The sequence below is a fragment of the Diplotaxodon limnothrissa genome, linkage group LG12 (genome assembly GCF_057381915.1).
Source record: "Diplotaxodon limnothrissa isolate DT_005_m linkage group LG12, D_limnothrissa_male_GT1.1, whole genome shotgun sequence".
In the NCBI taxonomy this organism is placed as follows: Eukaryota; Metazoa; Chordata; class Actinopteri; order Cichliformes; family Cichlidae; genus Diplotaxodon; species Diplotaxodon limnothrissa.
This window is the reverse complement of record NC_140607.1, coordinates 13,040,801-13,056,473: the sequence shown is the minus strand read 5'-3', so window position 1 is coordinate 13,056,473 and position 15,673 is coordinate 13,040,801. Positions and strand designations below refer to the sequence as shown.

Sequence of the window (15,673 nt, the reverse complement as noted above, 5' to 3'; positions counted from 1 at the left end):
GATAGCCTGCATTATTTTTTCTCACTCCAGTTGAGCAACTGCACAGACCACGATAGGACCAAAATGACATACATGCACCCAGACCTGAAATAGGAGTGCATAAAAGTACTACTGGTGGTTTCTCAGAAGCCAGAGTCTGTCATTGAATATTTTCCTTTCTCTTTCTCTCCACCAGCCTTCCAACTCCCATTTCAATTGCTCAATAACTATGTACTGTTACTCAGAGCCTCATCCAGACTTTAAATTGCACATTGTAACATGATGTCCATCCCAAGTACATTAGTGCTCAGGGAGAACCCCATTGAGTACAGAGAGGAACAGTTGATTAATAGCATTCAAGCCCAGGGCCATTTATCACCACGTTTCCCATCCATACCAAGTAATACACATTTTCCACAGTCGTTTTTCCATTTATTATACTTGAAATGAGAGTCGGCTCGAGTGTGCCTTTTCAGAAGCGATGAACGCACTGTAATCTGACTCATAGTTGTTTTTAGATATGTAAACAATTTAGCGGTTTCTTCCTCCTTGTTATTTCCTCATGGGGATGTGTTAGTATTTTATTTATTCATTACTTTTTGTTTGTTTGTCTGCGGTGGATGTGGGACGGCTACATTTCAAATGATTAAGAATCATTTTTTTAAATTATAATTTTTTTTTTGACAATTGTCTTAGTCTCATGATTGCTTTGATAAAATAAATCACACACACTGGGTTTTAACTTGTGTTTGATCAGGACTAGAACATCATAGCAAGGCGGAGAATCTCATTCAGACAAACTGACCCTGTAGTCTTTGCTCTATTAGAAATGTGCCTTTGTGAGGCTAACATTGCTTAAGGAGTCATTAGGCGTTGTTTTTGTAGTTATCACTGGGTGTGCTCGGCTTTCTGCTGTCTAAAAGACTAGATTTTCCATATCCTGCTTTTGAACAATGATTTTTAAAAGGAAATGATTTTTTTTATCCTTAAACAGAAGTCTGACAGAAGTAACTCCTGCAGCAACCTGTTTTCTCTCCTGCCAGTTTTCATCCTACCGTTGTCCTCACATACACTCCCAGCACTGCAGAGGGCACCATCCCATGTGTTCATTCACTCCTGCCAGATCCTGCTGCATATTGATTTACTTATTCATTCCCTCCATCTTGTCTGACATGAATTAATTCTTATTAAATTGTGAAATCTACAGTAATTTATATATAGGCAAGCTCAACACGAATGGAAGTTTGGGCATGGCCGTATTCTTTGTGGCCACGTACTGCAGTGTAGAAAAAAAACCTTCAACTAGTGGACATAAAAGAGCCAAAGCATCCCTCCTGTCTGATTGAAGATAGACGACTAGTCTGTATGTGCCTCTGTTTTACCCTTTGGATGTCATAGCCTCCAAAGAAACAGGCTTGAGCACTGAATTTCAGAGTCTTTCTCTCGATGAAAGTCACTTTGTGTGTGTGTGTGTGTACACATGTCTGTGTAGGTTGTTTTGGGCCCATGCTGTGTGCCTGGCGAGATGGGGTTAAGGGATAGATGAAGTCCAGCACTGTAGAGTGATATTTTCAGTAACTAAAGGATGATGGGAAACAAGCAGGGAGTTTGCTGTTTTGCAGATACAGGGCTCTCAAAGTGCACAATTATTAAACAGGTTCCACAGGAAGCGGATCAGAGGATAAACAATAATTAACAGTAGTTAATATAGTCATAGTGATGTTTTTACCTCCTTTCTCTCCTCTTTGTTACTCTGATGGCATATGAATGCATCCGTTTCATGTGTGAATGTGTAACCTGGCACACTGCAGCATCAGTGTAACATTTAGGCATTGCTACAAAAAATGCACAGATGCGTAGTAAAATGGCCACTCTGAGTGCCTGTTGGCACATAATGTACGTGATCTCATTGCTCAGGTGACTTAAAGCCATAAACCCTTAAACAGCAATAAAATGAGGAACAAAATCTTTGAGTGATCAGCCCAGTTTCATGTCATGAGCAGCGTTGGTCAAGTTACTTGAAAAAAATAATCAGTAACTAATTACTGATTACTTCCCCAAAAAAGTAATCCAGTTACTTTACTGATTACTTATTTTCAAAAGTAATTAATTACTTAGTTATTTAGTTACTTTTTAAAAAACACAATTTACAACCTGAATAGGTGATAAAGCGATAGATCTTTCAGCCCAATTCTACTTTTTCTACATAATCCATCATACAAAATGTAATCAAATGGAAAAGTCTCTCTTTTTAAAACTTGTTTTATTAGTTTTAATCTTTTAACTTTATGCATCAAGCAAAAATTTAATTATATGCAACATTCTCTGACTGGAAGAAATTTGTTTAATATTTAAACCTATTTTCTGCACATTCCAGCACATAAAATAATTTTTTTTTGTGTGTTTACACTCACTCTTTCAAATAGATGCAAGTAAAACACAGCAGAAAATAAATAAAGTCAAAGACTAGCGGTCCTTTTGCTCTATTTTCACCTGTATAGCAGGAGTAGGGTAGGTGGAGGTTTACCCTGGTGCAGGTGTGCCGCAGCGGTCAGTGGAAGAATCCGCGAGTTTCAATGTGAGTTTCCCATTACGTGGTAGCGCACGCAATGGGCAATAGTAATCCCTTACTTTACTCGTTATTTGAAAAAAGTAATCGGATTACCCATCTCTGGTCATGAGTCATGAAAAAATACCAAAATCAGTTTCCGTCCACACAAATAGTTGTTTATATTTTATAATATATTTTCCTGCTACTTTCATAAAACATAGCATGTATTTTGTGTAGAGAAAGCATGAACTGGTCACCATGGTAACAGAAGTTTTTTGGGGGTTTTTAGGACATGTCAGCTGTTGTATTTTAACTCGACCCATTGTCCTTCTCCAAACCTAACCCAGGAGTTTGTAGTGCCTCGACCTAACCAAGCAACACATTTTTTAATAAATGGTTGATTTAAAAATGATACAAGTGATTTATGAAAATCTGTGACCTGCATGACTCTGGCGTGAGGGGCAACATGAATTTGTCCACTGCCACAAATAGTTTTAAAAAGTCATGTTCAAGAACCAAAAAATAATGTAGAGAATTTCATGTTGGGAAATATATATGTATTAAGTAACATAAAGTTAAGGTTGAGCAACACAAATCAACAGATTAAGTCAGGGGTGTCAAACTCAAATACACAGTGGGCCAAAATTCAAAACTGGAACAAAATCGCGGGCTAACGTTAATATTTATTGAAATATATTTATTCCTCCAGATATAAGAATGAATCTTTTCTTATGGACACGTTTTGCTGAAAAACTGAATATGAAACAAGCAAAGCTTAATACTAAACAATATATATATTAGCTGTATAATACCAGTAGGCCAGCTCTAATAGTAATTTGGTATGGCTTAGCGGGCCAAATGTAATTAGGCTGCGGGCCAAATTTGGCCCACGTACCAGAGTTTGACACCGATGGATTAAGTCTTGATTATTCATCAAACTCGCATAACAGCAGATTTGTGAGACACTCGCCATCAGTCGCTTTTCGCTGAACTCTCTAATCTACTCTGTGATGTTTAAGATAGTTTAAAAATAAGGATTTTTATTTTTTTTATTTTTTAAATTTCAGCACTAACAGTGGTTTATTTACAGTTATATAGAGCAATGAGAGTTTTTATATAGAGTGTATTTTTTTTTTTTTTCATTAATTGCTATGAGTCCTTCAGAGAGGCCTCTTACTATTTCTGGCATCATAGTAAGAGGTACAGAGCCTGGCCAAGGAGTCGTTAGTTCACCTTTTTGTTTGTATACAAATGACTGTGCTCACTCCCAGCATAACCAGTATGTTATAAAAGTTTGAGGTGTCACTGTTGTTTTTACCTAATCTAGCTACACCCCTGAAGAATTTACTGTAGAGCCCAGATCAGTTGGAGGTCATCCTTTGAGTGTCCCACTTTTCCCAGACATTAGACAGGTCCCTGCAGGGTCCACGTTGATATGGGGTCACTCACTTAACACAGACATGTGGAAAATGTTTGTGTGAAAATTCATCAACATTTACATTTTTGCTTATTTCTTTTTATTATTATTTTTTTGCTTGAACAAAACAGCATGCGGAACAGATAGCGTCTCTGTACGTGAGCTCAATATTTTCAAAAATTAGAGGGGAAAAAAGATTGGAGCTGGCAGGGGTCTGAGTATATTATCAAGATGAGGCAGTCTGTTTTAAGTCTGTCGTTTATCAAACATGAAATGAAATAAACTCCAAAATTATGTATCCAAGTAAGCATAATAAAGTAGATTTAAATAAAATAGCTGGACCAAAATGTGAACAAGATAAGTGAGCTAATCTACAGACATGGTTGGTAAAGTATTTAAAATAGTCAATAAAGAATTGAACTTTTGAAAAATAAATCAGAGCTCCCTTGAGTGTTTGGCGTCTGCAGTAATATTACCGTATTTTTTGGACCATTTCACTGTTGATGAACGGGTCTGTTTTCATACATAAGGCGCATTAAGCAAAATAAAATAGTCAGATAAGTCAAACTTTACTCAACTCATTCTTCTTGCTTCCACTTCCGTACCATTAGCGTTCATCCTCCAGCTTCACTGTGTTTATGTTATGCTAACATAGCTGTGTCGCTAGCGATCACATAGCACATCATTATATACCAGCTAGTCCAACTTCGGTAACCCTACAAACATCACTGCTGTTTAGTTTTCTGTCTTCATTTATGTTTGAAGTGATAGCAGAGCAGTACGTTTGAATTTGTTCACAAATCTCTCAGTCAGAACATGCTATATCATGTTTAGGTGGAAACTAGCGAGCTAACTTCCTGCTAACTTCTAACTTTGTTAAATTTAATAAATTCTGTTTTCATGTATCCCTGGATGTTAAACTTAATTGTTACACCTGGTAAAGCAGCAACGCTGATCAATTTATTAAAGACCAAAGAATTTAGACAGTTTTTCAACTCTCAGTGATGCCACAGTGTTCATTTGACTTTGGGACCTGAAGCAGACGAAGTTTTGGAACCAGATTACTCCGCAAGGCTCCTGACTACGGTAGCCGTAATCCTCCGACAATCCATCAAGCTGTGCGGCGTCGTAGTTTACCAAAGTTGTACTAAACATTTTTGACAGATTTTTCATCATGGGAACAGAAACAGTGACCGTTCACCAAGACATTTTTGAACACTGTTTGCATGCATGAATCTCTGGCAGTAGATTTACAGAATTCCCGTGTGTATGCAGAAGCAACATAAACATTTATTTGCCCCTCTGTCTGTTAGCGGATAAATGAACAGCTCATCTTGGACACAAAGAAAAGTAGAGAGGCTTTGATGAGGCGTTATTAATTAGTCATCTGTTTGTATATTTACTTTAAGGTCTGCCTTTCCTCCGATGTTTGTTGTTTTTTGATCAAGCAGCTGCCTGGACGACTTTCTCCTGTGGGTAACAATAAAGGGATCTTATCTATCTTATCTTTACATCTATTGTACTTGTAAACATTTCAATCTATAATTTGACAGTAAAGTCTTTACCACTATGAAGACAAGTCTTTGACAGGTCAGATTAACGAGGCTCACGGGTAAAGACTCTAATCCAGGAGCGATAGAGTCGCTCGCATTCAAACACGTGCCACAACGGCAGTGACCTCATTACTTATAATAAATGATCTGCCATATTTAGACTGTATCGATCAGGATGTGACAGCAGATGTCATTGGGCACTTCAGATAACTAAGCTGTCACACAGTGTCACAGTTTGAGTGATACAGTAATGGCCTGAGTCATTCAGGTTTTTCAAAGTGTATACGGATGCCTTCTCATAACCACACAAAGGATGTGGCCTCTTTAATTATCAAATTAACTATTAAAGTATTGGCACTAGATTAAGAAAACAATATCTTAATGAGCTAAATGTACTGTCAGAGCCTTTGGTTAGTATTTTATAATGAGAGAGTATAATGTGGCTTGCTGTATTAAAATAATCAACACTGAGCTTCAGTATAATTATATCATGTTTATTGGTTTAAGAATTACCGGATAAAACTTTTTTTTTAAAGTGCATTTTGTGTAAACTTCCGAGGGGAAAGGTGGGATTGGGGGTTGATCAAAACAAGTTACAGCATATGAACAAAGATCATTTTGCCTGCATTTTCCTAATCTGCCAAGCTGGTAAAAAAAAACCAGGTGATTCTGTAAAGAGGTCAGGTGGGAAGCCTTAATTGATTTTTTTGATGTTGTTTGATTTTTACAGTTTTTGTGTTTTTTGTCTGTACTCTCATAACTAGTTTTCAGACCGATGTTTTGGTATTGAAAGAACAGAGATGGACACAAATGGTTCATGACATACCTTTTGCTCCTTCGTTTTAAACACATTTGTACAGAATAATAATTATTAAAACAAAAAAAGTGATTTTTAGAATTGCTGCAAATGCTGTTTGAGAGTTCAGGTTATTTATAGATTTGTAGCAATGTTCCCACATTTATAGTCCCAGTCTTAAGCCAGGTCAGTTGCTCCATGGTTGGATTGACTCTAGCATGTTATAAGACGTCAAGTATAATTAATTTTAACTGATCAAAATGCAGGTCATTTCACAGCTCATGTGTGCAGTTCTCATGTGGTGTGCGAAATTGCTTATCACACACTCGTCACATTTCATATGTAGTTTGGTCAAAAACCTTTCAGATACCTCAAAGCATAATATGTACAGTGGAAGTGCTAATTATTGGAATTTTTCAAATTAAAAGTTTTTTTTTTCATACTTGAGTTTTTCGGTTATGTCATTTTTTTGTCTAGTCCAAAAAAAAACATACCATGCCGCTCAACAGATGAAAGCAGAGCTGTTCAGATAGATACTGTATGTTCTCTTCCAGCAATGCTGAGACATACGCATGCACACATGCTGATTAAAGCATTACAGGGGTTGTTACCCTTCTGAAATCAAAGGCAAACAAACAAAAACTATGATTTGCATAGATCTCACAGAACTACACAGACAGAGAAAGAATATTGCTTCTGGCACGTCATATGATTTGTACAATTTGTTTAGTTTTATTCTCAGAGGGAAAATGAATTTTGTCTTGGATTCCCAAAAATATATATTTTTTCCTCACTGGGTTTTTTTCATTTTGACAGGTCTGTGCTAAGACATGATTCGAGCTCCTGTAGTATTTTCCTGCAGCTTGTTTGGAGAAACTGAACGGATGTTTAGCTTAGCTGGCACGTTTTCAGATCATGTGAATCAATGGAAGGAAGTTTGATACATCCCACAGATGTAAAAGCTTTTTTTTTTTCTCCTAGGATCGGGGTCAGTGCCCAGTCTCCAGGCTGTCATTTTAAGATGCTCTTTAATAGCATTAAAGAGCTGCTTCAGCCTTCTGATCTGGACTTATCTGGCAGCAGGGGATTTCACTCGAGTGTCACTGTACTGCAACCACAGGCTTGGTGCTCTGTGGTTTGATTTCTTTCACTTTTTTTGTTTTGTTTCTTTAAACTTGGGCAGAGTTTGTAAAAAAAATTTTTAAAGATTTGGCTTGAATTGGTAACACCATTGCCAAAATGGTTTTCGCAGCAGCAGTGATTTTGCATTTTGGGTTGTTTCAATAAGGATTAAAGGATTAAAAATGATTTTTCTGTCAATTTTCTGTGGCCAACTATACCATTATTTACCACTGATGGCAGAAAGTAATGTAATTTTATTTATTCTTTCAAATTCAACCCCTAAAGTATTGCTATTGTACCAGCTTTGCTTTAAATTTGCATAAAACCACAGTCTTCTCTGACATAAAGGCTCAAAAATCAATGTCGATAAAGTCTAAATCTTCTTTTCACGAGACTTTCTGCTCTGCATTTGGCAGTCCATTCAGCTTTTGGATAGATTTCCCCGCAGCTGTTTGTATATAGTCATGGTCCCCAGAGCATCAAACCTACTTTAATAATCTATGAATTCTTTTTGTGTAACCAGCAGGTCAAAATTTGCACTTTCTGCTGGAAAATATGCCAACGTCTATTTGATGGATTGGTAAAAAATGCAGACATTCAGGGTTCTCTTACTCATCCTAATGATTTTGGCAGACTTCTGACTCCCCCTCTATCCTCTAAAGTAGAGAATGTATTCAAAGCCACAAACGTCAACAAGGTTGACACAGATGTTAGCATTCCTCTCAGGATAAACTGTAATTTTTTACGAATGTTTAACATTAAATTTGTTGCAACAGTCAGTTAAAAATTTGACATTGTCCAACACTTTTTTTTTTTTAAGATCAAATGCGTGATGAACAAATACCCCTCGAAGGGTCATCTCCTTGGTTGAAGCTAGTCGCAGTCAGGGCTGGACTGGGACAAAAAATTGGCCCGGGCATTTTGACTAGAGACCGGCCCACCAAAAATGTGACGTCATTCAGGGGTAAAACCGCAAAGGATTCTGGGAACTTGTGGCAAGAGGTACTAGTGCACGCAGGCTTTCAATTGAACTCAGTTACACAGCGATAAAAAGAAACACAAAAAATGGCAAGAAGCTGTTGTATTATTAACTGCAATAGCCGGTGTTGTGCCAAAAGTAAATGGCCTGTATTTGTATAGCGCTTTTCTAGTCCCTAAGGACCCCAAAGCGCTTTACACAACCTGTCATCCACCCAGTCACACACACGTGATGGCAAGCTACATTGTAGCCACAGCCACCCTGGGGCGCACTGACAGAGGCGAGGCTGCCGGACACTGGCGCCACCGGGCCCTCTGACCACCACCAGTAGGCAACGGGTGAAGTGTCTTGCCCAAGGACACAACGACCGAGACTGTCCAAGCCGGGGCTCGAACCGGCAACCTTCCGATTACAAGGCAAACTCCCAACTCTTGAGCCACGATCGCCCCAAAAGGTGATTGTCTGCCAAAAACTGATTTCCGGTATTTGCCAAAAACTGATTGCTCGTATTTAAATTGCTATAAGTAACTTGTTGGGCTATAATATGTGAAACATATGTCAAATGCATCCCTCATGGATGACATAAAGTCATCTCTCTATCTCCATCGCTCTCTCCTGCTCTTTTATTTCTCTCTCTTGCTCCATCTCTCTCTGCTGCTCTTCTGTCTCCTCTGTCACAGACTTCTCCACTTTTGATGATAAATCAGCCTGGTGCAACATGTAAGGATTGGCACAATTTGTTAAGATTTTGAAGAGTTTGAGAAACTAACCTTAAGCATAAAATAAAATTTACTATCAGTAACTTCATAGCACCCGCCCAGCAGTATATAAACTCCGTCATGCTAGCTAGTACGCAGTACCAGTTATTCTAAGCGACTGTAAAAAGTCAGCACAACGAAAACAAACTACAACTAAACTTGGTTTATATCTGACACAGATAGACAGCAGGTCATAACTTCTTACCTGAAGTTCAGTTCCTCTGCCACTATGACCGGCGGCCGCCTCGGGTCTCTCCTCCTCTTGCCTCCCCTTTCCCTTATCCACCTGCTGGCCTCCACCACTTGCTGATGATGCTAAATCTGTGGAAGCTATGCCATAGCTACCGCCAAACAATTCAGTTATTTTTACACATTTGGCAGCGTCTGCCTGAAGGGCTTGTTTCTTTTTGGCCCTAATTTTTTCTGCACCTCCTTTCCTTTTTTTGTTCTCCATTTTCTTTAGTTCGTCTATGAGATTGCTAAACAAGGGGGAGGGTGCATCCGACCTCCTCGGCTATAATTGGTCCAGCCCAGAGTCGATCATGACCAATTGGCCAATCCAACACCTTTCATTATTTATACCCTTCCAAAAAAAAAAAGAAAATCGATCGGCCCATTAAAAACAAAAAATCGCCAGCGGCCCACCGGGCGATTGCCCGGTATGCTCAATGGCCAGTCCAGCTATGGTCGCAGTGCATACACGGAGCCATAGATGGATGGATGTTTCTGCAGTCAGATCGTTGCTTACAAAGGGAGCTTTGTTGTATTTTAAACAGTAATCTGCTTAGTATGTGGCTGTGACGGACACTTCTCCTCACAGACTAGAATTGGATATGGATGCCAGAAATCTGATTCTGTTCATCTGGATGTTTTGTTTTCAGTGGGTTCATCACTCACTCACTCATCCAAGTGACATCTACAGTCTCAGCTGACTGCAGGTTTCCCCAAATTTATAAACAGTGCATAGTGACTGAAACTAGCTCCACAGACTAACAATGGGCTTTTTTATAATCATTTACTTGGCGTTATCGTGACAATTGATCAGTACCATTAACATAGAGTTAGGAAAAGCAACAATCACAGCATTGTGACATGGTGAAAGATATATCGGTAAGCCCTCTCCTCAGTTCAGAGGAGGACGGACCTCCCTGCCTGTCTTATAGTTGGGGAAACTGCAGTTAGCTGAAGTCACTGAAGAAGTCATTTGTGTGAGTGATGAAATGTACTGAAAGCGTTACGTGCAGATGAACAGAATCAACTTTCTGGGATTTAGTAACCTGCATGATTGAGCATGCATCGAGACAACAGAGTGTGACGTCAGTTACCTCAGTAAGCTAAAAAATGATTTGAAAGTGTAAACTCACGAGTTTGAGTCGTCCTTGAGCTCCATTTTGTTCTGTCAAGAATGTTGTTCATTTTGTTTTATTCTAGTCAATAAACAGACTAAAACAGGAAACAATCCTTGAACACAATACAAAGTCTAGCAAGGACATCCAAGAAGTACCTAGCACTGATGGAAACACTGAGGAAAAGTCCATAATGTTAGTTCAGGTTTAATTTTGGAACAGCTTTGTTCCAACTGTTACCACTACTTCCTGGGTTTGACTATATATACAGTAGAAGTAGGTACATCTCAGGCCCTCCAAGGTTTGGAGGCCTATCTCCACCCACCACCACTTCCCCTGCCAGTGGCGGACTCCCTCAGGTGTCGGTGCGTTGGTGGTTCTTTGTGTCTGGGGATGGGCGTCCAGGTACACACCGGCTCACTCCTTGGCGGCCGCTTATCGGGGCCTGGAGCCTGGGGCTCGCTCGGGCCACTTCGGAGGTGGGGTGCCCCCGGCCTCTCGGCCTGGGGCTCGGTCACTCAGGCACAGCTGGCGGCCGGCGGAGCTCACGGGCGCGTCACTGCAACTCCCCCTGGCTTCTGCTCCGCGGCTGCTGAGTGAGCCCTCATCTGGGACTCTCCTCAGCTCTTACTGGGACAGTGGTGCGGCTGCCCCTCTGTTGGTCTTCCTTGGTCTCTTGTGTTCTGGGGGCCTCTGGATGTCTGGAGTTTTGATCTCCTCCATACCTGCTTCATACCCTGGAGGACGGGGCTGTGGCTCCCCACACTCCCTAGCAGATCGTTACATGGAGAAACCTTTGGAATGCAAGCATGCTGATCCACACAGGTATACACACAGGTGTACACACGGGTATTCACAGACGCGGACTACAGCTTTCTTGGCTGCTGCCTCAAAGCACATTGTGCGCTGTCTATCTTGCGTGCTGCACAATATCGTTTATTATTTAGTATCTACTGATATCTACTGCTAGCTAGTTTATTGTGATGGTGCTGTTTTTTTTATTATGTTGCTCTTTGTTGTTTGCTTTCTCTTCTGTTTTTTTTCTCCATACAGGTGACCCAGGTGTTTTGTTTGTTTGTTTTTTTCTTTCTTCCCCCCTTCTCACCGTCTCTTCTCCCCTTTGGTTTTCTTTCTCTCCCTCTCTTTCTTTCATTCTTTCTCCCTGTCCTATCCCCCAGTCATGTCTGTCCCGTTTGTAGCAACTGAAAATAAAATAAATTCATAATTTTAATAAAGGTCAATCAAATGGACCAATATGGCAAGGCCATGATGATCCACTTGGTAAAATAAATCCGCTTGGCATCTTTCTTGGCCTTAAGACAACAATTCTGATGGCTAAAGATCCAAACGGGACACCAAAAAAAAGAAGTAGGTACATCCTAGTGCTATCGCTTAAATCATTGCAAAATCTAGCTGTATTACTTTAATTTTGCACAAGGGCAAACATTTTCAGCATTTTGTATTTCTAACTTTGATTTTTATGACAAATACTCAATTCTCAAACTTATTTGAGTTTTTTGTGTGTGTTCAGCTTTTTTAATTTTTTTTTCGAGGGGATCTGTTTCTCTACAGTCCTGTTCAAACAGATGAACGATAGAAATACTCGCCAGGATTTTGGTGTAACTCTTGGCATTTGTGTTGTCATGTATAAATGGCATCTTTCCAATATGGTCTGGTCTACATTAATAAATAACCCCAGTGCCAAGTCTGTCGCTATGCAAGTAGATAACTGCACAAGCACTGCTCAGTGCATGACGGCATATTAGGACGATCATTAGTCACCAGTCTTAGTGTGTCATTTCACACCTTTGTGCCATCTCACAGTCACATTTTTCAGTTCCCCATGCATGACAGACTTCATGCAGTTAACAGGAATAACAGGAAATCACAGATCAGTCATTACAGGCTTGTGTGTCTCTCAATTAGTACTCACTTTTGTTGTACTGTGCTTGTACTGCTTTGTTGTAACATTTTCAGTAATGTTATTTAAGTGCTATTGATTACTGATGTTGTATACTACGTTCCTTTTCTATAAAGCTTATAGTTAAGGCTGGATCAGGTGACCCTGAACCGTCCCTTAAATGTGCTGCAATAGGTCTAGGCTGCTGGGGACCTCTTTTACTATCTATGTGTTTATACATCACTATTAACAACCATTAATCATGGGTTAGTATGAATCTCTGACCTTTCCCGCAGCAGATGGGTGCCCCTCCCTGTTTCTCTGGTTCGGCCAGATGTTTCTTCCTGTTAAAAGGGAGTTTTTCCTCCCCATTGTCTCCTTCTCATAGGGGGTCACCTGATTGATGGGGTTTTATCTGTATTATTATAGGATCTATATCTTGTGCCTTGCGGTGATTGCTATTATGATTTGGTGCTATATGAAAACAAAAAATGAATTTAGTTGTATATGTGAATGCCCCAGACTAAGAGTAGCTGTGTAACAATATAGTATATTCTTCTGTTATTTCCACTGTCATCCATTACATACCACGCAGTTGTGACAGTAATTTTGGTTCGCCTCGACTCGAAGGCGAGTACAGTGTAGTTGTACTTTTGAAGTGAAAGGTTTGTTGACTAATGTGAGGTCTGAGACTTACAGGCTAGGTCGTGTGTTGCCTTTATGATGGGGTTGTGTAATAGGGTCAGGACTTTTAGCTGCTGTCTTTGCCAGGTCAGGTGCACGAGAGTAGCTGCTGGCATTGTGCACGTTTGTGTGCCTGCCAGTTTTTGATAATCTCTGGATTGAATGTGATAGCCGGATGATATTTGAGAGGAGCAGATTCCACAGCATTGCAGTTAAAGCCTAATTCTTCAGATGTTTGATGTCAGCTCGATATTGGCCCGGCTAATTTTTTTATTTAATTAGAGCTGATCAGTGAGCAAATTGTCACCCAAATATTCAAAGTGTGTAGTTATGATGCTGCATTACACACTGATTAGGGTGCGACCTTCCAGTGTTTTCAGCAGACCATTTCCCTCCTGATCAGAGAATTGTGTGAGCACATTAGTCACCGCTGTCTTATTTTCTTCGTGACCTTGGTTGATGTATTGCTTTCATTATCTGCTGATGTACTTGGGATGTTCATTATGCAGTGTTTTGATATTGTGGCGCTGTCTTTCTATTTGTCTGGCTTCTCTCCAGGTGTGAGGACTGAGCATGTGGATGAGCTGCGTGTCTTCCTATTGGTCTGTGGCCTCAGAAGAGTCAAAGACCCCCTCTATTTGGTGGAGGTTTTTTCAAGTATGCTGTGATTTTATTCATTATGTTATATTGTTGAATTCATTTCATTGTGCTTGCTATGAAATGCATGTGTATAACATGAAGTGGCGACGAGATCAGCACTCAGACCCAACCCGTTATTGAAACTAGAAATACATACCAGTAAATATGATTATGTAAGCTGCATGAAAAAGTGTTTGTACAGTGCAGCGGGGCAGCTCGTTCTAATTTTGTCAGGTCTTGCCTTCATGGTTTTTATGGTTTTTCTTTCTTTGGTGGATATCCTGTATGTCTTATTAGGTACCTAATATTTTGCCTCTAATTAACACGAGTGGTTTCTTTTTCAACCCCCCATATATACTGTGACTTTCACAGCACACAGTTATTGTGATGAGACATCACTAGAGGGCGTCAACATTGTATATTAATGTTGAGGAGAGCTACACGGTTCAAGTTTCACATGCACGTTCTTGGAATTAACACATACTGTCCACGAGTGTCGTGCATTAAACAAGCTTGTGGGAATCTGTGCAAGAACAGCCTCACTTCTTTTGACAACTTGCTCATTTAAAAAAACACGCACAAAAACAAACTGCAGTATTGTTTTTTACATCACCAGTTATATTTAATGTTTTTCAGAGTGGCATTGTGAAAATCTGCTGAATGTGTTAGTCATTATTGGACCCAAGGTAAGTAAACAGTCCTTATGCACCAGTTTCGTTTTGTTTGTTTCTTTGTGTGTATGCTTTTGTTTTTGTTTTTTCCCTTTTCTGCCATGTGCCTCCGTACTGTCACTCTGTGTACTGCTGAAATTACCTAGAAACATCCCCCGGGAATTGAGGCAGCCTCTAATTGGATAGAGCAGACATACAGGCTTTAGTTGTTATGCTGGAATTAACGGACAGTGCTGGAAGGAAATGTCTTCTGAATACTGGGGAAGGGGTCAGCTATAGTGGTGGTTGAGTTGTTTTGTTTCTTTTTTTTTTGGGGGGGGGGTTGGCATTACCTGCTTGACATTACTTGGCTTTTACTAATGACCTGTGTGGGAGTGGAGCAAACTCATTTTAATCCTCATAATATGTATCTGCACGTGTACGGGGAGCACAAGTTACAGGTTTTGCCACCCTGTCACATGTTATCATGTTTCTGTGCTGTGTGTCTCCCTGAAAACATTAAGTGCTCAGGTACAAGCTGTGTGTCTTCATGTCAAACAGTGCAAATAAATAAGTGGAAAATAGCAATTGAACTCTCAAACCCTGTCGTGAATAACCTCGTGCATCAATCAACTAGTCAGTCACACAATCAAATTAGTTTTTTTATTCATTTATGTTAAATTTTTTTTCTTTTAAAAAAAATATCAGGTTGCAGTTTTATGTTAAAATTCTTGTCATATCCCAGAGAACAGCAGCAGCCTCGGTTCTTTGTTTTTCTCTCACCCATTGTTTTCTGTTTGCATGTCTTCATCTTCTCTTCTCCCCCCCACCCGACTTTGATACGGCATCAATGTACAGTACTTTAGCATCTGTTCTTTCTTTCAAACAGTGGTCTCAGGCAAAAGGTACGTTCTGCTTTAGCTTTGCACAGAACCAACTCAATTAGGCATGGCCACGGGCTTGTATGCACCGTCTTACTGCCGCTTCTTGCTTTTTTCACGAGGCTTTGCTGCTGCTGCTGTTTGATGAAACGGTTCAGTCGAAGCAGAAACATGTGATTCATCGTGACACGTCTGAATCACAGGCATGTTTGTTCAAGAAATGGAAAGATATTAATTTTATACTAAAAATGTTTTCGTGTGACAGCCAGATTTCAGCTGTGTTAATTTAAGGATTATATATTTTTTGTGGAACAGTGTTGAACAGATTAAACGAAGTGAAGGAAAAAGATCTAAAAAATGCGAAGAGGAGGTGGAATGAGACATCCCTCGCTCAGGCTGTCTTGACATCACAGAAATC

The 15,673-nt window shown here is 39.8% G+C and overlaps 1 protein-coding gene across 1 annotated transcript in view; it reads left to right on the top strand.

Moving 5' to 3' along the window:
- glt1d1 (glycosyltransferase 1 domain containing 1) overlaps positions 1–15,673 on the top strand; it is a 37,385-nt gene that overhangs the window by 17,602 nt on the left and 4,110 nt on the right. The window contains exons 7-8 of the mRNA XM_085367140.1: positions 13,644–13,742; positions 14,361–14,410. Coding sequence (XP_085223266.1) covers positions 13,644–13,742; positions 14,361–14,410 — 149 coding nt within the window. The remainder of the gene's footprint in view (positions 1–13,643; positions 13,743–14,360; positions 14,411–15,673) is intronic.